Consider the following 23683-nt stretch of genomic DNA (forward strand, 5'->3'; position numbering starts at 1 on the left):
ATTGTACCTTTCCATCACGGGTGGTCCAAATGACGCTGGGAGCTGGGAACCCTCGCACATGGCACGTCAGGTCCACCATGTTGGCCACACTTTCCTCGAGGTCTGTCTGTTCTGGCTTTATAATCTTTGGTGCACCTGAGCAACAAATACCAAAGGAAAAAATTGCAAGTTATACACTATTATAAGATTCTGTCATATATTCCACAAATTTTACATGTGGGAAGGCTAAAGCATTACAGTATTGTAGAGAAGATTAGATCCAGAGTCTGACGGGGTATATTTTGTCCAACCTGACTCAAAGAATATATTGACAAAAGCATGTTCTGCATGGATAGAAGACATGCATATTTCATAATTACAACTGAAGTAATTGTGCACAAATAAACGTCCTTTGACGGAGGTAATGATCAGACGGACCTTTTACATGGACTCGAAGGTTCGCCATCGTCTCCATGCCGTCAATTTCCGGAACAGTCACCACACACTTGTACGTCCCTGCTGTGTCAAAGGTGGCATCCTTCATCGTTAAAGTGTGGCCCACCAACACCTCTCGGCCATCCTAGAAGCACGGAAACACATGATGCCAAGTTGCCATGACTAACCTACGTTATTTAAATAAAAATAATGGTCCTTTATAATGTTCTTTACGAAAACATATAGTAATGACATTTCTTTTATTGACAATTCAATGGACATTGTGCTGCTCCTTCTGTTGTGCCCACCTTAGCCACATAATAATATAATACATACAGATATTAGTCATACTTCTCATACTATAAATAATATATGTCAGTTTGTTTGCTTTTCTATATTATCTTATTCACTAACTTACACTGGGACCATTGTAACTGAACTCAACCTCAACTCGCATAAAAACCTTTGAACCGAACCTTGAACCAGGCTGTGTGCGTCTGTAGCGAAGATAGAGCATTGCAGGTGGCTGTCAGCTCTTCGCCTTGAGCCACCTCCATGTTGGTGGGCAGCACCACGGCATGATCGAGGTCTGCGCACAGGGCAAACGTTCAAAAGTGGTAGAATTGGCAACGCAAACTTTATCGACACGATGTTTGCGAGACGTACAGTTAACAAACACAGTTGTATTCCCTGAGAGGTCCTCGAAGGTTTCCATGTCCGTTGAGATGCACTCATAGAGGCCACTCTGCAGGCGGGTCACGTTTTTTAGCACAACCATGTTGGATTCCAGCCCATATTCATTCTATCAAGATGCAAAGAAGTGTAAATGAGTGAAAAGTCATGCCACTTGTATGTCAAGGGACGACTGTATGTACAGTAAGTAGAGTTGCTTACATCCTCGTGTCTGATGACATAGACGGAAGATGGTGAATTACCGTTGCCATGGCAATTAAACGTAATCGAATCCCCCTCTTTGATTTTGCCTTTCGGTGACTCCACCCACACGTGGACAGCAGTGGACGGGTCTGAAACACAATACAGGGTCGGATTCAGAGGTCAAGTGTCAATATCGGAGACTTACAAATGCTTTTTTTATGTAGGGTCAGAAGTTGTCATTGCAAACCGGGTTTAATTTAAATCCAATCCAGGTTGGCAGGAGTTCAAATTTTCGTGTGTCGAGTTTGTGCGCCGGTCCGTAGCGTGAGACTCACAGTACACGGTGATGTTAATGCGGCTGGTCTCAGTCATTCTGGTTCCTCCGGGAACGAGGTAGGTGACCTCGCAGTAGAATTGCGCGTCTTTGTCCTCCTTCGTCACCTTCAGACTCAACTCGCTGCTCACGGAAAACAGTCCGCTGGACTCCGTGGTGGTGCTGGGCATCACCTTCACCACTGCAACACACACGCAGAACGTAAGCCGGTGTAACTGAGCTGAGATAATGCGGTCATCCCATTCATCTCTTGGCTCACCGTCACTAACTCGTAATGGCGCGTTGTTTCGGTACCAAGTAATGTTTGGCTTGGGGAAGCCATTTTTGACCTCACAGGAGCCAATCTGGGGGGGAAAAAAAGTACAAATGAGATCAATTATGATGATGATGTTGATGATGATGATGTCATCATTTGGTGTATAAACAGCAGTTTGTGTACCTTGGAGAGTGTATCTTCATGGACAGAGATGCCCGTCTGAACGCCTTCTATGGTTGGGAAGTCTGGTCTTTCTGTGCATTATAACATCTCAATCAAGAACTGAAGAATTGTACTTCCCACCACTTGGGAAAAAATGTCAATTCACAAAGCGCTAGAATCAAATTTCATCTTCATTTATCTGTTAGAGCTACTGACACCTCCTGTTATTTTTTCACTAACAACATTTATCAGTGCATGTTTTTGTCAGGATATTCCTTCCTCTTTATTTCCAAGTTCGTGTTTGCGTTCTCATTTGCATGTACGCTGTTCCCTCATTTTCCGCTGGGGTTAGGTTCCAAAAAATACCTGCAATAAATGAAATCCGTGAAGTAGCTAGCTTTTACATTTACTATAACTGTTTTAAGGCTCTAAAACCCTTCACCACACAGTTTAAACACTGTTCTCATCGAGGCATTTACTATTTCTCACATTTATCTCTTGTTTAAACGTTCTCAATATTCAAACCTTCATAAATTTTATATAATAGGTACATTAGTGTAAAATAAATACATGCAGAATTGCACTTAAAAAAAAAAATCTGCCATACAGCAAGATCGCTAAAAGTGAACCGCAGTATAGTGAGGGAGGACGGTAATCCGTAGCAGATGTTGAAGGACTACTTCCTACTTACACGTGTAAAAATCATGGGAAATGTAGTCCTACCATCCGCCGTTGTCGTCTGTCTCTGGTCAGACAACGAAAGCTCTCTCTCTCTCTCTCTCTCTCTCTCTCTCTCTCTCTCTCTCTCTCTCTCTCTCTCTCTCTCTCTCTCTCTCTCTCTCTCTCTCTCTCTCTCTCTCTCTCTCTCTCTCTCTCTCTCTCTCTCTCTCTCTCTCTCTCTCTCTCATGCTTATTGTTATTATGCATGCTTTCCATAAACTTTATTTGTGTCACGCAAACTACATGTGGCTATTTGAGCTGGCGTTAGTGAATTAGATGCTGTATATCAATGAGTCTCATTTGCATTGGGGTGGGCATATTTTGCCTCAAATGTATGCAAATTACCTCATTTACATATGCGCAAATAACACCGGTGCACCAGGGCGCAATCTGGTTGACAGTGCACTTAGTGATGGATTTCCCCATCTGCGCGTGTTTTGTGAATTAGGCACTCCCACATTTTTACCAGTTAGCGGCGTGCAAAGGCGACGCAAACCTTTAGTGAATATGCCCCTCTATTGTTTAGCGCCGTTGAACCGGCAACCAAAAATAGCATTTAGCAAATGTAGCATCTCGGTTTTAAGTTTGAAAATCTGGTCACCCTACATTTAGTGCTTCTCCCAGACTTATTGGTACAACCGTGGAGATATAAAATAACGTGAACACCATGGAGAAATCAATATATTCAAGTTGTGTGCCCTTAGTGACTGGCAATGTAAGATGGCCGCTGGTGGCTTCACTTCTTGGTAGTCAGTAGGCAAGGTTAGCAGTCCAGCTTCTTATATACAAAATAGCGCAGTCAAAACAGTTCTACGCGTCCATACAATTTCAACATTGAAGCATAAAAAAAAAAAATCCCACTTAGAGTATTTTTCTAAATGATTTCGCACTGAAAAGAATGATTCATCACAACTCTCCAAAAGAGGCGCCATCTTGTGGCTTACCGAACACCAGAAGTCTGGTGCGTCCCTCGGAGACGCCATCGGTCAGACTCTTGACGAGACAGATGAACTCCAGCTGGTCTTTGATCTGCACGTCCGCGATGGTCAGCACCACCTCTCCGGTGGCTGCCGTGACGTTGACCATGATGCGATCTGTGAACGGCGTGCCTCGGTCTACCACCTGCATAGTGGCGTCTTGATAATAGATCTTCTGCTTTTCTCCCGTTCTCAACACCTGGAGATGGGAATCGGTGCCAGTCACACTCACATTATTGCGCAGTTCACGTGTACTGACTTTAGAACTCACATAGAACCATTGGATGGTCAAAGCCCCAATGCCGTCATCTGAGGTGAACATGCAGGTTATCTGCGCTGTGTCGCCTTTGAAAACCTCCACCCTGTCCTCCATGCTCACCTCCACCATCGCCCATGCTGGCAGACAAAAAAAAAAAAAGCTTTTTAAATTAAATTGCAGTTTGTGTATGTCTTTTTCTTTATATAAACAGTTGAGAATGAAATAAACACAATACGATTGAGTGACAGCAATGCACTGGTAAATAATGAATATAATACCATACTGCATACTTTTTTATGCAGATATGATTTTATATATAAACAGCAAGATTATGCAAGACGCTATGACAAGAATGAAGCGCCCACACATGTCCACATGAAATGTGCTGCATTCCTCTATGTCACCATGTGGCAGGAAGAAAGGCTCATTTTACAGGCGACACAGTGCCCCTACTGTTCCCTCCCCGAGTGGCTGTGAGGAACAACTGGTTTTCCCCATCAGAGTTCTCCTGATGTGACGCATCCTTTGCACCCCCCCCCCTTTTTTTTTCTTTTTTCTTTTTTTTTTTAATAGACGGAAGACGCCAGTAAGTACATAATACCTTAGTGTATGATCAGTGGAAACAGGATGCACCTGAAATCTATTCTGAGCTTCATGACAAACACTATGAATACTGTACTTACGGTATATATAAGGTGCATTATTCGTAATTCTTTTTTTAATTATAAAAAAAAAAAAAAAGGTTTTCATATTGACATTATGGAACGTTGTGTGAAGGATTTTAATGAAGGGGCGGAAAAACCTTTATTCAATTTTGGAAGAATGCTGTAATATAAAATGTGGAAAAAGTGACCGTGTATTTTGCCATTCACAGTACTGCCAAGTGTTGGCCAGCATAATGCAGAATTGTACGGAAAACTTCTGGTGCCAGGGTATGAGAAAAACAAATATTCTTTTCTAATCTATCTGTTTCCACAGTTCAGTAATCTGATGTAACTGGGGGTACAGATTAGTAAATTGAGGGAGCAGATGAGTCAATTGAGGCATTAAATTAGGCAACTATAGGAACAGATGAACAAAAGGTCTCAGAAGGTCTCCGTAGAAATGTAGAGAAAATAATTGCATTTAAAAAATACATATATAATACTGTTTCCGTAAATAAAATTGAGTTGTTCGAGAAATTAATACAAATTCAATTTGAAAGATGACAATTTTTCTCCTACTGTTGTTGCATCATCTTTTCAACATTATTTCTAGGTGATAGAAATTACAATTTTATTTTTGTAATATTGCAACAGTTTTCAAATGCAAAATTGAGCTTTGTTGTCATAAATGTTAGGACATTATTCTTGTAACAATTTGACTTTATCTCATAATATGACTTAATCGCCTCAATTTTAGGACATTATTGTAGTCATGTAACATTGTGATTTTTTTTCTTGTAACATTGCAAAAGATATCTTGAAATAAACATTACATTTAATAAACATAACATTTTTTCAAAATATGACAGTTTTATGCTCATAATTTTAAGAATTTGTAACATTACTGTTTTTTCTTATAATGGGATTTTTTTATTTTTTTTTTAGGAAAAAAATATTCTCATGGAATTACGACTTTATATTTCCATTTTTTTTTTAGGATTGTTTCGCAAGAATCATTATTTTTGTAACTTTTTAAAATTTTATTTATTTATTTTTTTTGACTGTTACGTCAAGAAAAAAACTTTTTGCTTTTTTTGGACAGAATTTTTTATTTTCTACTTTTTCTTATAATACATTTTTTTATAGAGAAGAAAATACTATTATTGAAATATTAAAAGAATGTCTTGTAATTTTGACACTTTTTTAATTTTTATTTTTTTTGTAGTAATGCTACAATTTTTTTCTGGTGTTCTTCCACAACATAAATAACTACATGACCACAAAATTAATAATTCTATTGGTCTTTATTTCTGTGCCTACAAGATTGTGGATTTACCGTATGTAAAATCCTATTGTTACATCATGTGTAAATTATCCACTGGCATCCGAATTAGATGTATTTAATAAGTGAGAATGTGTGGTTTTTGTGGTGAATAGCCCAATAAATGATGGGTTGGCTCATCATTAGTTGTCAAATAAAAATAGCTGTGGTTGGAGGCAATGAATATGGTAGATTTATTCAGTGGAAGACATAACTTTATGTCATTGATCAAGTCTTGCACTGACCTTTATCTCAAGGGATCCCTTCCTCTTTTGGAATTGGCCTCCAAATGACCCTGACCGTAATAAAAAGCTTACATGCTCCCATTTCGTCTCATGTTTACATGTGAAACCCGGGCAGCCTCCGGTGTGTTTGGTAACTTGGAGCTGTGAGCTTGGAGCAAGGTTTTAGTCCAAAGATTATCTGCATGGAAAGCAATGAGAGGGACGCATGCTGACCTCCATCAAGGCCTGTGTCGTTCAAACAAGCTCAGCAACTAGTTTTCATGATGTTGTGCTCACAGGGACAGAAAAAAAATACAAACTCATGTAAAGTATAACCTTCACTGAAGAAAAAGTGTAGTTAATTAAACATAAACAAACTTTGTACCAAAAGTAAAAACGTGTTTGTTACAACAAAGAAATGATCTACCACGCACAAATTGCCTTACTTTTTATGCTATGTTTAGTTATTTAATGCCTAGTCTTGTAATACAGTAACTTAAACATTAAACATTACTACAGTGCAGCCTTCTTCTTTTAGACTATCTCCATTATGGACACCCCCACCTGCTTGTAGCTCTGTTCTGTGTTGCCATTTAGGGCCTAATGGAGCCGGACGGGGAAGGGATCCAATTAGAATCTCCTAGGTAGACATTTCCTACCCATTAGCGATGGAAGGACATTGCTGACTCACCCTCAGCAACACCGCACCCCACTTCCTCCACCTGATACAGCTCACCACCGAAGGCTTTATTCACGGGAGACTGTGTTAAATGTCACTTGTAGTTTATGTGCAGTGCATCGAGTGAGGAGAAGCTGGCACAACACGAGGCCGCAGATCGATTGTGCTCAATGAGGAGCGAGCAGTTGGCGATAATAGTCCTAAGTCAGTATGACAGAAAAACATTGAACTTCCACTTAAGAGGAGGTTCCTTTTCCTGCCAGCAAACTAATTTTCACCCATTTTGGATCCAGAGATGGCAATTTCATTTGCTGAATCTGCGATTGACAAGTGAGATGATCGTAAATTGTGAGTTTCTGTTTAAGCCGAGTCAACATTAGTGTTAATAGGAGACATTTTTAAATTTAGTCTCAGTTTTAGTCCAGTTTCAATCATGCTTTTTTAATTTTTATCATAGTTAGTCAACCTCATCTCGTTTTTATTTAGTCCATTTTTAGTAGACTATAAATCTAACATTTTAGTATTTATTTATTATTACTAAGAAAACAAGTTTATTTGTCTAGTTTTAGTCAACAAACACTGTCAATGTTTTAGTCTAATTTTAGTCAAGACATTTTATTTAACCCCTGTATTTTATTTTTACTTTTTGTCAGCAGATTATGTTGAATTTCGGATATAAAACTTTTTCACATAAAATTTTCTCTTATCTTTTTGATAAAAAAAAACAACAACTTGACACACAATTACAGTATATCAACAAGTGGCTACTATGACTCCATGCTATGAGCAAGTACATTAGCCAACATTAGTTAGCAGTTGGATTAACATTATAGCTGTTGGATTAATGTTAAATTCTAACTATAATTTACTTTTTTTTTTTTTTTTACTTTTCACCATGAATCCATATTCTGTCTGTCCCATGTGTTGCAGATTTGAAAGGGGGTTTGTCCCTTGACAGTGTCATAGTCGGAGATTTGCTGAGACAAGATTCTAAAAAATATATAATAACAAAACATGTTAATTTGGGAAGGCTGCTGAATGAATTATACTCAGCTTTGGAGGGGTGGCAGGCATATAATTTTGTATTTTTTGTTCATGAACTAAAATTTCCATAGATTTTAGTCCACTTTTTATTAAGTGAAGTACATTTTCGTCTCGTCTTCATTATTCATAAAAATGCATACTGATTTAGTCTCAATTATTGCTTATAAATGAAGGTTTTAGTCTGGTCAAGTCTAGTTTTAGTCCGGTGTGTGTTGACGAAATTATGTTTGTTTAGTTTTAATTGACGAGATTAACACTAGTTGACGTGCTGTACTGATGACTGGGCAAGTCATTGCTGAGTTGCGAATGTCACATGACCTAACCCAAAAACCAGGTGACCCCTGAGCATCTGTGATGTCAATTTCAGTTGACGGCACGTGGCAAAATGGCTGCTTTATTCATATTTCAAAAACACAATAGTAATCAGAATATCATGTTTGGAAAAAATAGGAGCACATCACTGATCTTTAACAAGGCCGTGAAAATAGTTTTTGCTCACTCTATTATTCTTTTTATGAAGTTCTACTCGCTGAAGGCCAGCATGGGTAGTAGGTAGTAGTTTAACACAATTTTTTTGTTTTGTTTTGCTTAAGACATATGTCAGACGAGTTCTGACAAGTCCATTCGATGAGATGAGAATTGCTTGTCCAAAGGTTTCAATCTGTTTCGCGTTACGTTCCATGAAGGCTGATCCAGTCAACTGGCAAATCCCTCTCTCACCATTGGCAGCCCGCCCAAAACAAAGATGGACGCTGTCGATAGAGCTGAACATTAGCTGGCATTCCATCACAGACTTTACTATGAGTTATGTACTATAGCAGCAAATATTCCACAGGCAAAGAAAGAATGTGTACACCTTTGATGATTCTATAGATAAAAGTGTGATGAGGTGGGGGCACTAAGCATCCACTTGTGGGGGAGGGCAAAATTTTAATGGGCAGGAAAATATCTTCTGTTGTGCAATACAGACAGAAAAATATTCTATGTGCACATCTGATAACTAAATTTCAGGAACTACTGTACATCCAGTGGTGTCCAGTAAAGCTGTTTTACATACTGTGCTTACGTATATTACATTTTTTTTCTGCATTTCATGGTGTCTTAATAGAATCTGTTCTGCAACCTTGTCCTAGTTTGCCCTAAACAAAGACATCAAGCATGACGTGAGACGGTGTTGTTATAAACTCAGAAGGTGATCGCACCGTGGTTGATTACATTAAAAGGGAGTCCAATTATCTTCCAAATAACCACAGGATCTCATTCCAATCCACCACGCGCGTCACTTGGCAGCAGACACAGGGCTCTGCGACATGTTTCCAGTGCTGTCACATCTAAGAATAACAATGGCCTATCAAGCTTGTTTGCTTACATGACAGCGGGCTGACCCAACTCGCGCCAGGAATAGAAGCCCTCGCATCAGGACATGAGACGGAGAAAAGGGGAGCATGGGAAATGTAAAGAAGGCAAAACAGTAGAATGTGGATGTTAATAGATGAAGATGGAAGAGAAGGCTGATGTGTGAATGAGGAAGGTGTCGAGTTGATGGACCTTTACTTAACGTTCGGTCAGTGGCGCACTTGCGATAACTGGAGGAAGGACGGAAATGTCGAGAGGCCTGCATGCCAAACCTCAAATAGAGTTCCCTCGTCAAAGTCAACGCCCCGACGGCCATAAGTCGTAACAGGAAGTGGAAACTCATAGCTGAAAAATAAGCAACAAAATGGCCAACTGTCCCAATATTTGTATATTATCCATCCATTTTCTTAACCGCTTGCTCCTCACAAGGGTCGCAGGGGTGTTGGAGCCTATCCCAGCTGGCTTTGGGCAGTACACCCTGGTGGGGTACACCCTGAACTGGTTGGCAGCCAATCGCAATGTTGTTTGTTATAGATCATAAATTGTCCATTCAACCCTAAAGAATTACTGCACCATCCATCATGTGGATTATGTTACCCCGTAAGTGAAATCCTCAATTAAAAAGTCCCTCGCTGTTTTTATGTTTTTATTATTAAAAAAAAGAAAAGAAAAAGCATTACAACTATTATCATAATATACTCAACAATCCGAGATAGCATCTTTGACATTAACATAATGTTGATGTAAAATAATTTACCGCAATTACAGTAAATCCAATTTGAACAATCTTCCTCCATCATCTGCAATTACTAATAACACAACTTGACAAGAACAGCCAAACCATAATTATGTCCCCCACTCCATCCCATGAAGATCTACTGCCACAACAGTAGCCCCCACTTAGTTTCGGTCCACCCCACTTGGCGTAATGGCTCACAAGAATGTTATGGGAAAGTCTTGAAATCTTAGACACAAAGGACTTGTCACACATTCATCAATCACATTAAAGCTTTGTGACGCACCCCAGGGCATCTAACACAGACACACACACTAGAACCCCCCCCAACTGCTCCATATTGATGCTAAAATATTATGAAACATGATAAATATACATGATTTAGCTGAGAACTTTATTGTCTACTGCACACTAAAGTCTTAGTTTGAGAGTTTAAGCCTACATTTACAGGACAATGAGCATCTAAAACAGCATTTTTCTTGTGGTTTTCAAAAGTTGAACTTAGATACTACACACATGTGCATCAACTATTTCCCATCAAAAAGCCCGTCGTCCTCAAGTGCACGTTATCTCCATTTTGGGTACCACAAAACTTCTATTTTGAGTTATTTAGTATTTTAATTTTCAGGCCCTAAAATGATGTTGTCATATACAGTAAACAAACGTCCAACATGCACGCAGTTGAAATTGTGGCATCTTTGGCGTTCACATCAGACATGTGGTTTGGAGTGAGGACCGAGGGGCTTCCATAAAGTCCTCTTGACAACCACGCTTGTTGTTGTTTGGACTCTGCAACTAAATTGAAGATGAGAGGGCTTAGCCTATCATCATATTCACAAATAGCATCTGGTAACTGGACTCTGATGGGATTCACTCTGCAGCAATTGCAGGGTTACTTCATTGGAGAAGTATTATGCTTTTTTTTCCCCACAAGTGAACACAGTCCCAAGGTATCTTAATAACTATCAAATGCAAATGAACAGAGGTGGGATCATCGACAAATTTTGTTGGTTCATCATTTGTCAGTCCGTCAATTATTTCAGTCCACCTGTTATATTCCTCTTCGCTTTCTTCATCACTAATGTTGTTTTGTAGGAGGAGCACACTGTTGTAACTACCACGAACAGCCCCTTAGCTGTCCAACAACATGTCTGATGTAAAATATACGAGCTGAGGCACTAAACTATTGCCTGCATAAAGTCATCAGCAAAACAGGAGTGACAAACTGATATGTTCGTGAGTAATGTTCTGATTAGTGACGATTCCGGTGATGAGGAAAAAAAACAAAAAAAAAAAAAACACGCCCGTTGGTGCATATTCCGTCAATTTTTTTTACGTTTTCCGCCATTAGTTATTCACAGAGTTTGGCACTTCCGTCTCTCTAGTAGCCCGTTGTTGATGGATGCCCACCTTGCTGGTGAAGTGCCCGTGTTTTCGGTGAGTGCTTTATGACGCACAGCCCCAAAAAAATGCACCAAATGAAAATTAAAAAAAAAAAAAAAAAAAAAAAAAAAAAAGGACAGTCTATACTGACCCTGTTCAGTGTGTTTTTGTTCGAAGCTTTACGTCATAAAGCATGAGCCAATAAAGCGGGCGTCTGTCAACAATGGGCCAACAAACAAAACAAAATGGGTATGGCTGTGCAATTAATCGAAATTCAATGACAATTTCAATTATTATACTCAATTAAAAAATCAGCATAATCGTAAAAAGAAAAAGATTATTCATACTAATTTTTGAGTTGCTTACATTTATATATTTGCACCTTTTTAAAATTTAAAAATAACAAATTTAATACATTTTGTTTAATTGAAAAGGAATTTGCATAATTATAGTGTTTCAAATAATTTTGTTTGTCTTAATACTTTTATTTGTTTTTTACGTTTAAACATTTTATTGTTTTGTACTAAAAATAAATGATCGTCGTACTACACGAGTGCACATGCTGCACTCCAACTTAAAATTTTTAATAACATTAAAAAATAAATAATAAATAAATAAATAACTTACAAAGGAAAAGGAACTTACATAATTATATAGTGTTTCTATTTTTTTATTTGTCTTAATATTTTTAAATGTGTAAACATTTTCTTGTTTTGTACCAAAAAATAAATAACCGTTTGAATAATCGCGATTTCAATTATTGCCAAAATAATAGTGATTATTATTTTTTCCATAATCGAGCAGCCCTAAAATGTCCACCAGTGACAAATCGACAGAGCGCCCGCCATACTGACAAATGCTCACCTCTGCAAATGAACCACTGCTCAACTCATCCACCTCCACTGCCGATTGTGCCACAACAGCACGGTAACTCAGGCTGCATAATCGGCCTGGAGCTAGCATAAAGAAAGCAATAAGGATTTGTATAAGGGCCATTGGTAGTTCAGTGGTTCAAATAGCTGATATTCGTGCAGCTGGCGTGGGATCAAGTCCAAGTTTTATGACTTACTGCCGTTCCGTCTGGGGTTGGGTCCGCTGGGATAGGCTCCAACCTCCATGTGTTTCTGAACAGGATAAGCAGTATGGAAAACAATGGATGGATTTACATGGTATGAAACGCTTATACCACTAAATAAAGATTTATTATCAAAATGGTGGACCAAACCCAGGCATAGATGCCATAAATAAGATGTGACTAAGTAGGACAAAGACGCAGTGTGGCGTTTTGTGACATTTTGGATGGCCTCAAAATGATGGACAGAAGCAGGTGCAGCACACGCGTACACAGACACACACACATTGAACTTTGCATTCTCACGATTCCTCAGCAAAACTGGAGTCAGCATGTCGCAGCGACTTGACAGAAACTTTCCTTGTGCACGCATGTAGCGATCTCCAGGACTCTAAAGACAAACGTCGTCAGTATCCATTCAACATGCCATCAGAGTAAACAATTTGCTAAAGGCGGAGGGGAGCGAGGATGCAAAGAATGTAAATAAAAGTGGCGACAGTCAGAGCGGACCACACATCAGCACAGAAAGGAAGGAGGGAAGAATCTTCCTTCTCTGGTTTCTGCTGGAGATGTGACTCCATATTAGGTTTCAACAAACCACCTGCCGTGGAGATCAGCTTGTGCTGATGCTGGCTCGCTTCTCAGCCCGCCAGACTCCGGTCTTACATTAGTACAAGATCTACATCTGTTTTGTCACCACTCATGCAATGTCGAGTCCACAGTAGACCTCCAACAGACTTGGCGAATAGAGATGATTTGATTTTTAGTACATTCACTTTGATATCACTCGGGTATGGGGTCAGCTGCAGCCTATCCCAGACGACTTTGGGTGAGAGGCAGGGTACACCCTGTGCAGATTGCCAACCAATCACAGGAGAGAATTTTTAGCATACAAGGTTAATCTTGAGATGTGGCATTAACACGTTCTGGTGTTTCAATCTCAAGTGAATGGCATTAAGACTGAGTCGTCGGCTGAGATGTAACATCAGTGCTTTTGCTCTGAAGATTTTCAGCCACAGTCTCAGTGACATGTCCTCGGAAGTTCTGTCTCGTTTGCATCCTTGCCAGACCAACTACTATAGAGCTCAGACTCACACCCAAATTCACCCTTTGCTATTCATTTACCGTCTAGCAAGTCCCCCAATAAAATGGGTTACAATTAACCTGGCAATATTACATATCCATCTGGTACCTCTCCACAGTAATTTCGTCGGTAAAAGGCAGGACATTCTGGACAAAAATTAGAGCTGATTGGACGATGCGACATTCGACACGTTTGTTTTAACCAATCACGGTCACGGGTGAAATTTCGTCTTCGTTCTTGTCGAAGGGGGGAAAAGCACGAACATATTAGCAGCTAGAAATGCACGAAGTGCCTCTCGCTGTTCAACATGGAAATGGTGAGTAATTCTGCGAGGACGGAATTAATTGTAGCTGTCATTCGTCCATGTAAGGTTTGTTTGTTATCTCCAGCATCGGCGCTGGCTTCCTGGTTTCATCAGAGTTGCATATCCCGCCCCCAAACACAATGTCGCTCTGTGATCGGTCAGCGGGAGCGGTACAAGATGTATTCTCCGGAGCTTGTGAACACACAAATACCGCGAGAATTCATCTTGCGAGAGCAAGGTTAGGTTACAATTGTACTTTTTCCAAAAACATGTTATAGTCCAAAAAAATGAAAAATCCCATTTGATTTGGAGTGCAATGATACAGTATAGTGCTTTTATCAACACCATATGTTGTCCAAAATGCTTTACCAAGCCATATATTTACTAAACATATATCAGAGAGAATGCAGCTGCATCAACCTACAGAACATTTCCTTTTTAGTTTAAAATATCTTACTTTAACCTCCAGGATCCCTTACCATACAGTACACTGGCCAACTTCAGAATGCAGGGTCTTTTTTGGACCAATTTAAACCACTTGTGTCATACTAGCTGCTAGCTAGCGCTAAGATAACTTTCATATTTTGTCTCCTTTGCTAGGATGTCATGAGAAACCAACAGCGAGTAAACAAAAGCACTGATACACTGATTAACTGACTGCTTAACAGTTGAAGTTACCTACCAACTACCCTTTATTTACAAGTTTCGCTCACGCACACACACATGAACACAAACGCGTTGACTTTTGACATCACACAAGCTATTCCCACGTCCAGCTCCACCACTCTCTCAACTTAAAAAAAAAACAAAAAAAATGCATTTATAAATTAGCTTCAAATCTATTTGTGTGTATTTGTTTGTGTGATTGCATCTCAGTGCTCCGCTTCCTCATGATGGTACAAACGCCCACTCCATCCTCTTTCCCACGTCCCAAAATGCACAGCACAGTCCCCGTACGAGCCCACTGTGGAGAAGGCCGAAGTAAAATAACAGTAAAAAAGTGCTCAGAAGTGTGGGAAAGGCCAACAGGGACGATATTTTCGGACAGCGCTGATTGTGGTGGTGTGGTAGAGACGTTCCATGACATGGCTTCACAAGAATGAGAGCGCAAGTTCGAGTGCATTCCTCGCTCCTGGAAAATTATGGCTAAAGATAGACTGGCTTTACTGTCAGATTTTCAGACTTTGGACCTGGTGTTTTCTCCACCTTGGAGCATCAAATGGTGTTTTACCTCCATTGCTGCATATAGTGGAACCACTAAAGTTGAACCTTGATTCGTAATGATTGAGTTAATTGTCTCCATAGCAAATAAGTGAAATCATTTCTTTTCTCTCCATTACATATACAGTGTAAAAATCTGTTTTTATTATTATTACTGTCGAACAGCTAGGACCAGTATCCCAGTTAATAATAATAATTTCCAAGCACCCATCAAAGACCCCAAGGACACTGTTTAAGTATAATAATAAATGACTGAGTGTTATTAATTATTGTTGACTCATGCTCACATGCCTTGGTTGCTAAACGCCTCGTCTAAAATACTTTGATACCAAACATGCCACGTGACTTGATATGAAGCTGTAAATGTGAAATGAAAACAACGATGCCTTTAGCTCTGTATCAGCTGTTTCCACTTACTGGGAACAGTCACATCAAAGAAACCTAACCCAATCATAATGAGAAAAACAATCATTAAAAACTATTTTTAAGCAGAATGACACACCCCCGGCAAGGCAATCCTAATTAAATTCAGCACCGAATTTTTCCACAATTTTAATTGAGCTGCCTGAGACATTAAAAGAAAAGTGTCAAGAAATATTGTAAGAAGGACAGCACAGTAGTCTAAGGGGTTAGTATATTTTCTAAGGCTGTGGTGGTTCAATCTGTAGTGGAAGTAATTACAAAAAGAAACCACAGTCCCAAAAGTGTCTATATTGTCCCGATATGACACAAAGTGCATGTAATCTTCCTGTAGGCAAAATGAAAACACATTAAGAAAAAACAAAACCAAGAAAGGTTAAGTGCTTCAAACCACGTAGTGTGACTAAACAAGGTAAAGCCACATCAGTTGACTGTGTGGAGTCAGACGCACGGCCCGTGGCTGCGGCCCGCTTGGCTGCATTAGGTTAAAAGCATTGTAATGTGCATTAGGAGCATTATTTCAGGGAAACAACATCCATTATTAAGCAGAGATGCAAACCATCCTGACGGGACTCTCGTCTCCAACGCGTGTCTCCCTCGGGACCACCTCACGTTTACGTATCAATTTGGAACCTCTCGAACTGGATGCCACATTGGAAAGAAGAAGTCCAAAACAACACAACACAACACCTATTTTCAGTACCGCTTGTCCTCATTGGGGTCGTAAAGGTGGCTGAACCCAACTGGTCTGTCGGTGTGAAAGGTTCTGTAACTAGTTTGAGGACCATCAAGCATTCCAAATTTCAGCGAACTGTGGCTTGGGTAGCATTGCCCAAATTGTCCAATGGGATTTCTGCACATGCTATTTTCAATTTCTTCAATGTAGCCAGTTTCCTGCGATGTATTGGCAGGAAGGTCCACCAACAGGAAATCAGACACCCGCTAAGGGACTATTTACCTAACTTAGGGTCATTACACAAAATGGATCATTGCTTGATTCATGTTTGTTGTCTGCCTGTCGTAAGATTTTTTTTTTTTTTTTTTTTTTTTTACCAACTGTAATGAACAATCCACATTCTGTCTTGTCTGCTTTTCAGCTGATGTCAGCTGGGATAGAATCAAGCTCCCGGCAGCCCTGAACAGAACAAACACTATAGAAAATTGATATTGTTTAAAAAAAAAAAAAAAAAAAAAAAGCCTGCAGACTGTAAGACTGTTGAATCCAGTCTGTGCTTTTTTAAAATAGTCACTGTCTTATACATCCTGACACATTGTCTCAAATTTGTGATAACACACACAATGGCAGCCACACTGCTTTTTTCTTTGCTCGCCATTTCTAACTGAACTTGAATTACATGTGACAAATCAATATCCATCTGCCTGGTTTTGTGGTTCAGGCTGCTATAAAAAGTTCCTGAGAAAACGCTTAAGTGCATACTGGATGATGTCAATCACACAGGTGCAAGTCTGCCAATCTGGACCATCTAAGAACCGTATTGGATCACGTTTCCCTTGCACTGTTATGTCTGGTTGATGCTCTGCAGGCTCATGTCTGCACTTCCTGCAGCTCTGTGAGCAGACCTCTGCTTCTTTTGAGACTTTTTAGTAGTGTCGCTGCTAAAGCCAATGGCCTATATAAATAAATTGGATTGTATATTACACTATAAAACTGGCTGGCCTTCCACTAGTGTCCCTACTTTTACTTTTTCAAGCACCGTTTTCATATCAAATCATCCTTTTTGAAATATAATTATTTTGTACCATTAGCCCTTGTGCATTTATCAAGCTGTCCATTTTTTTTTTTTTTTATAGAGTCTGTCCTCATTATGGGTAGGGTGAGCTGGAATCAATCCCAGCAGATTTAGACAGTGGCGGAGCCTCAGAACTGTGAAGCACACAAACGGCTAACCACTATACCACCAAGCTGCCTTATTGTTGTATTTACCACATGTTGCAAAGGCGTTCTTGAAATTGGGTGTGTTTTATATGACACACATTGCTGCTGCAGCACATGTCCCGCAAACCGCTCCTATGTATGTACACAACAATCCCTCTCCTTGGGAATGTCCACTACATTTGTTACTTCACACCCCAAGCAGCGTCCTGGAATGTTCGTCATTTGTGAAAGCCGCAAGCGTCCGTGTGGCAGTGGCGTCAGTGTGAATGACAAGCAGGAACAACTGGCTACCCTCGGGGCTACTGAGTCACCTTTGACCTACGCTGAGAACAAAAAGCACATTGATATATTTCTAAACGGATAACCTGATCTGGAGCTTGAACATAAAATGTTAAAAGATCCTCAGTATCTTGGCAAATACTATTTTCGTGTTTTTATTTTATTTTTGAGATGGATGGATGGATGGATGGATGGATGGATGGATGGATCGATCGATCTGCATACAAAGATCTGCTCTAGTACATGATGTGTCATGTAAATGTGAGAAGGTACCAGAAGAAGTGTGAGTAGTGTATCAGCAAGCTAGCTTATTACATGCAACACTACATTTACAGTGTGCAATATGTTTCATTACAAAGTTTTACAATAAAAACTGAGTAGGAGCAGTTACCACACAATCCGTTAAATCCTTCAAAACAGCCATTTGTTCTTATTAGAAGAGACATCAGTAAAGGTCTTCTGACTCTTTCAAGGAAGTGAGTCACAATCATCAGATCTACTCTTTCTTCTTCTTCTTTTTTTTTTTTTTTTTTTAGCTCATTTATGTAACAAAGTGTCTTCAGGGAAAGTTGTCTCCCTTATCTCCTTTTCCCCATTTTAACATTCCGCACCACAAACAAACTCATAGTTCAACTATTGTGGTTCCTCATATCGGTGGGGTTATTACTGTAGCTAATGCTAAATGCTTGCTATCTTGGCTGACAATTCAACAGTGCTAATTTTAACAATTCAATGCACTACAAAGGACGACATTTCTCATGATTCTGAATATGAAATTGGAAGCAATTTAACTTAAATTCCCCTTTTAATGGGTTTATTGTATGAATTGCGATTACTATGTGATTGACATACACATGGCAAAAAACAACAACAACAAAACGGGACGCCAGGACAGGATCTGCGTAATAACAGGACAAAACAATGGGGTCGGCCCAATCCACTAGTATGCGGGACCCAGGACTCACAAACGAGACATCTGGTGACTCTCATATCTAAATACTCTTTGGTTAATCACAAACCCTCTTCCATGAGAAGTTCTGGGCACATACAGATCAACTATTCACACTTATATTCATGCCAATGGACAATTTAGAATCTCTAGCCGTTGTCTGAATAGTTGGTCATTGTCATTATTATGACTTAAGCACACTTTGTGGTGATGATGATGATGATGATGATGATGATGTTGTGTTTTACTCATCAGCTCATTCCGGAGGAAACTCAACCTCAGTGCCAACCTCACTAAACAGCCAAACGACTCTTTGAAACACGTCAGAAGACATCCTGCCTTTCCTCGTCTCAAAAGGTACAGTCATTTGCCCCACCAAAGAATCTGCAGACGCCTCAGAACCCTTCATCCTGTTTGTGCTTAGAACTGTCTTTGATCAGACAGGTTGTGAAATGTCATTTACGGTCACCTTTGTCACCCAATGAACTTGCAAAAAGAAGTCAAACTAAAGAGCAAGAGGAGAATGTCTATTTACTGACTTAATATTCAAATTGGTGCACCTTTGTCAATTCATTCTAGTCTTGTGTTCACATTTCGAAACAAACTATGCATTTATCTACTGTGACTTGGCTGCAGGAAGTAGATAAAAGTTAGATAACAGCTTATTGTTTTGTGCTAACGTACATGACGAACACTAACAAAGCTTGTCTGTGTTATAACAATGTCTGACAAACATTGCCTCATAGCACTCTGAACAGTAATATTTGTGCAGATGCTAGCGCTAACACACTCTTTGAGTAACTTTGGCGTCAATGAATCCCAGAACTAATTAACAAGCTCCACTTCTGTTAACAGTTTTTGACCTGGTAGAGGTCTGCGTTATACTGAGTGACATTCATATTTGCTCATTGCAATATAATACTGCCCAATTCTTTTTGCTTGGCAGTATACATCAACTTTTAATGACAATCTTGTAAAATATTGTTAACAGAAAGTCTGACCAGGGTGAGTTCATGATCAAATAAGGCTAAATAAAAGTGGTTTGCGCGTGTGTTCTCAGCATTGTGCAGTCGCCAGGTGTGTGCAGCTGTTACTCTCAGCACGGAGATTTAAGTAGTACCAGCCAGGCCCGACAGAGGCCCGGCAACCTTTAATCCACTTTATACAGCTGGAATTACGTTGCTGTCACAAAGGTGTGTGTGCTGCAGGCCATTTTTTATGACTTCAATGCAATTTCGTTTTGAGCCATTTTGCTGTGCACCATGAATGATTACAACTTTTTTTATGGGATATATTGTGTCATAAATGGCAACTTTGCATTTGGGAAAGGATTAGAAATACGCCATTAGGTCAAGAAAATGGTTCTGTTTTTTTTATTTGGAGTATGATTCGATTGCTGTTTTGATCCGTAACGTCGGAAAATAAGGGAAAATCATGGTTATTGTTTGCAAGTTTCTCAACATACACAAAAGATAATCAGTTTGCTTTCATGGAGTGCAGAAATCTGAGAATATTCATTTTTGTGAAGCTAAAATCAGATAATTTAGATCATTCTTCATTTCATCTATTTTTTGTAAATCAACAGAACATCTTCAATGGTCAGCAATGATCTAACAAGGTGTGTAAATTAGTGGAAAATAATTTATCCTGCAAATAATAGTAGCTTAGATAAATATACATTTTAAGCCAATTAATTGCTTTTTTTGTTGCAAATTTCACATTAAACACACAGTACTTTCCCACCTTCAAGATATTTGCAACACTCCCATAATCCTTCCCGGCCGAGCCATCTTGAACTCTGTTATAAGAAGTACTGTATTGAATTTTTTTCTAGACTTAATTGTTTAGTGAGACAAAACACACTTGCAACTTCCTTCCTCGCGCTGTGAAACAAGCGTTTACATAAATATGTCATTCAACAAGACGTGAATTGTTTCCAAGCTTGAAGTGCTGCGTGCAAATAATAGAGGGACTCGGCTGAGTGATGACACCAGCACAAAGTCCTGGAAGCAGCTGTGTCCACCAATCAGCCTCCAGCACTGCTTGGTATTGACCCCGGTAATGGTGATAATGGACAGGATTCACATCAATAGAAAGATCAGACTGTAAAAGGAAACCTTTGGCTTGCAGGTGAACCACTACAACACTTCATTACACAGAAGGGAGCAAATATTGTATAGTTGTGTTGGGAGGGGAGGGAAATCATTGGTATTTGTCTTGTATTTTTTCTTAAGCAGAGACATGGACAATCATTGTCATTTTTTTACAGTCATGCTAGACCAGTAAAAAGGGCCTCCCCCAAAAACTTTCCACAAAGTTGGAAGCTTGACCAAAATGTCACAGTAAGATAAACGACTCAAAGTAAGGGCAATGTCCCACAACATTTGTCCATGTCGAACATGTCTGAATACTCAGTGAGTAAAACTTTGGTCACAAGTCATTTTGTATCATATTCAGAGAATGTCTGCTCTTTAAAGGTGAGACTGATGCGGATCGAGGCCCACATGAGTTATGGACTTGCACTGAGAAAGCTGTTGCATGAGATCCCGTCAACACGGCTCAAAGCTCGCGCTGAATAAAGACACATATTGTTTAGCGCACAGTTCCACTAGACAAGAATCTGCTCCAGAGATGTTTGAAAGTGTACAGTAATAGGCCCAATTACTCAATCACACGTGGTGTGACTGAAAAGCCTCTGACTTTATCCTATGATTAAAATGCCTCAAAGTAATAAGTTACATTATATTTAGCAACTGACATGATCAGTATGAAGCCACATTTCATATTTGGGAGTCAGGAAAATAGAAAGCACAGTTTGCTAAGATAGAACGGAATCAAAACTATGCATACCCCAGGAAAGGTATAAAGCAGCGGGCGGTGCTATAAGCTCTAACTGTGTGATTGTGGAACCCAGAATAAAGGCCTTTATGGAAAAGCAAACAAGGGTAAAGTACTTTGTGGAGCAGCCAATATCAAGCCAGCAAGGCGACACAGTCTTTATACATCTGCGGGGGTCCGAGAGGATAAAAATAAGCTAGTTGTCGTTGAGAATAGCAGTTAGCTTTGCTAGCTTTGGCTATTCTGATTGCCGCTAGTCTTGACTTAGTCAAACGAGCGAAACAATGGGACTGCTGGTGAGGAATGTCCACTAAAGCATGGACAACAGCTGTGTGCTAATGAAAATTTGTTCATATCAATTGCATCTATATTCAGCGCGATGTATTTTTAATTATTTGTTGTTGTTATTTGTGTCATTGAAATGTCTTGACATGAAACTGATCCATGATGCAAAAAGTTACCTACAGTCAACCTAGGACTGTTATACGGTGCTAAAGATGCTAGTGAAACATTGATTAAGCAGGCTCAACTCAACTTTTAGCACATTATAGTCGACCAAATTTTTTTTAGCAGTTTTATTAAAAATAAATAAATAAAGCGTTTTGAAAAGAGAGTGTATCCCAGGAAAAGAAAGCTTGAGAACATGAACTAAAGACCTCTAAATGCCACCTTTTCCCAACAAGGGTTACAAGTGAAAGCGCCACACGTGACTTGACTGCGCAAAATGAATCTGGCTTTATGGGCTCTACTGTGCTGATCGTCAGCCAGATCTGCCGAGCCTCCATTTTGCATGCTGCGGTAGAACAAGGCCGTTTTATTGTCGCCGTGAGGAACAGACAGTGGCGCCCTTTACATCAGCCAAGTCCAATGCGGCTGCTCTTTGGCCCCGCTTGATTGGCCCGTGTCACAGGAAGTGAACGTGTCCTGGGTCACTGCTGCACTTCAGCGCCCAGGCTGTCTTTCCTATGATGTCATGGTGGCGACAAAAGATGAGCGAGTCATGTACGGAGCCACGCAGCGGCTGGCTTGACGTGCCAAAGGCCTGAGTGGACTCCAAGCAACATTTCCATATTTTCCCACGCAATACAGTCACAAAAAACTCACTATTAGACCTCAATAATGTTTTAGGCCGAATCTTAAAAGTATTTGTCCCCTTTCTTGTATTTTAAATGGTACTTCTTTTGTAAACTCCTGACTACCAGCATTTCAAATTTGTCCTCTGTAGTGGACCTTTTTAAACCTGAATATCTCCCACCCAGTGCATACGATTGAATTAATTCCTTTGTGCTCTATAGAGGACATTCAAATGTGTAGGGGTGGGGCTTTGCAAAGAAAATGGCTTTCCTCAGTGCAAGCACTTTTTTGGGAAGAGGAAAAGTAAGTGTATAACACTTTTTATTGAACAAATTTAGGTTTTATATTTTGTTAGCATGTTTTCTATAAGACTCTTAATAACACATTAAAGTATTGTTTGAATTATTTTAACTGTATTTGAGCCTAGCTTTTAAGTTTTAAAAAAATGTCCTCTGTAGTGGACACATCATAGCTTTAAAAAAAAAACAAAATTCAAATATTTATTTTGCAGTATTCCATGATTCTTTGAGGATGATTTTAAATGTGATTTTTTTAAGTACGGGAGATTTATTTTGATTAACCGCCGGAATAAGGATGTTTGAAAAGTATGTCACACAGAAGTGACATCATCTAGCAGCAGCCAATAAAAAATCACCTTCAGATGACGTCGCTCCCGCTTACTTCAAACGAAATAAAAACTTATTAAAATGAAAATTCCAATACTATAATAACGCTGATCCCTAGTTCCTTGACATGACATGAATCAGTGGATTAATATTGCACTGGCATTGGCGTGAGTGAGGCGGGCGAGGTCCAGGAAGTGACTACTAAGTGTGTTTGGGGGGGGATAAATTGTAAGAAGCAGTGAACAATGGTCAGGCTGACCCTAAACGGAAGATGAACAAACACAATGTGCATGGAGGAGGTAGGGAAAGGTGGTCAAAGGCAAAGAAGCATTAGAACAGCGGGCGGGAAGTCCAACCCTGAAAGAGGAGGAAAGGTTCGGGATGGGCGGGGGCCGCATGAGCATCCCCGGCATGTGACATGCACAAACTAAGTAAATCAACGGTAGAAACGAAGCTGCACAGTAGTTGTTAACACCGGATTGCAATCCTCTAAAAATAAATACACAACCTTTCGCAGCCAGTGTGCAGCGCACT

The 23683-nt window shown here is 39.7% G+C and overlaps 2 protein-coding genes across 5 annotated transcripts in view; one reads left to right on the plus strand and one right to left on the minus strand.

Annotated features, from left to right (window-relative positions):
* Positions 1 to 23683, plus strand: part of cbl (Cbl proto-oncogene, E3 ubiquitin protein ligase) — a 73992-nt gene that overhangs the window by 44309 nt on the left and 6000 nt on the right. Inside the window, exon 21 of the transcript XR_013278238.1 lies at positions 18867 to 18968. The gene's annotated coding sequence lies outside the window, so the exon portion shown is untranslated. The remainder of the gene's footprint in view (positions 1 to 18866; positions 18969 to 23683) is intronic.
* Positions 1 to 23683, minus strand: part of mcamb (melanoma cell adhesion molecule b) — a 33399-nt gene that overhangs the window by 9020 nt on the left and 696 nt on the right. For all 4 annotated transcript variants that reach the window (XM_077494295.1, XM_077494294.1, XM_077494293.1 and 1 more), the window contains exons 2-11: positions 4011 to 4135; positions 3707 to 3938; positions 2064 to 2134; positions 1884 to 1968; positions 1626 to 1805; positions 1309 to 1439; positions 1081 to 1216; positions 891 to 1003; positions 418 to 559; positions 8 to 135 (exon numbers count right to left, since the gene is read on the minus strand). In XM_077494295.1, coding sequence (XP_077350421.1) covers positions 8 to 135; positions 418 to 559; positions 891 to 1003; positions 1081 to 1216; positions 1309 to 1439; positions 1626 to 1805; positions 1884 to 1968; positions 2064 to 2134; positions 3707 to 3938; positions 4011 to 4135 — 1343 coding nt within the window. The remainder of the gene's footprint in view (positions 1 to 7; positions 136 to 417; positions 560 to 890; positions 1004 to 1080; positions 1217 to 1308; positions 1440 to 1625; positions 1806 to 1883; positions 1969 to 2063; positions 2135 to 3706; positions 3939 to 4010; positions 4136 to 23683) is intronic.

This window comes from Festucalex cinctus, chromosome 13 (genome assembly GCF_051991245.1).
Source record: "Festucalex cinctus isolate MCC-2025b chromosome 13, RoL_Fcin_1.0, whole genome shotgun sequence".
Lineage (NCBI taxonomy): Eukaryota > Metazoa > Chordata > Actinopteri > Syngnathiformes > Syngnathidae > Festucalex > Festucalex cinctus.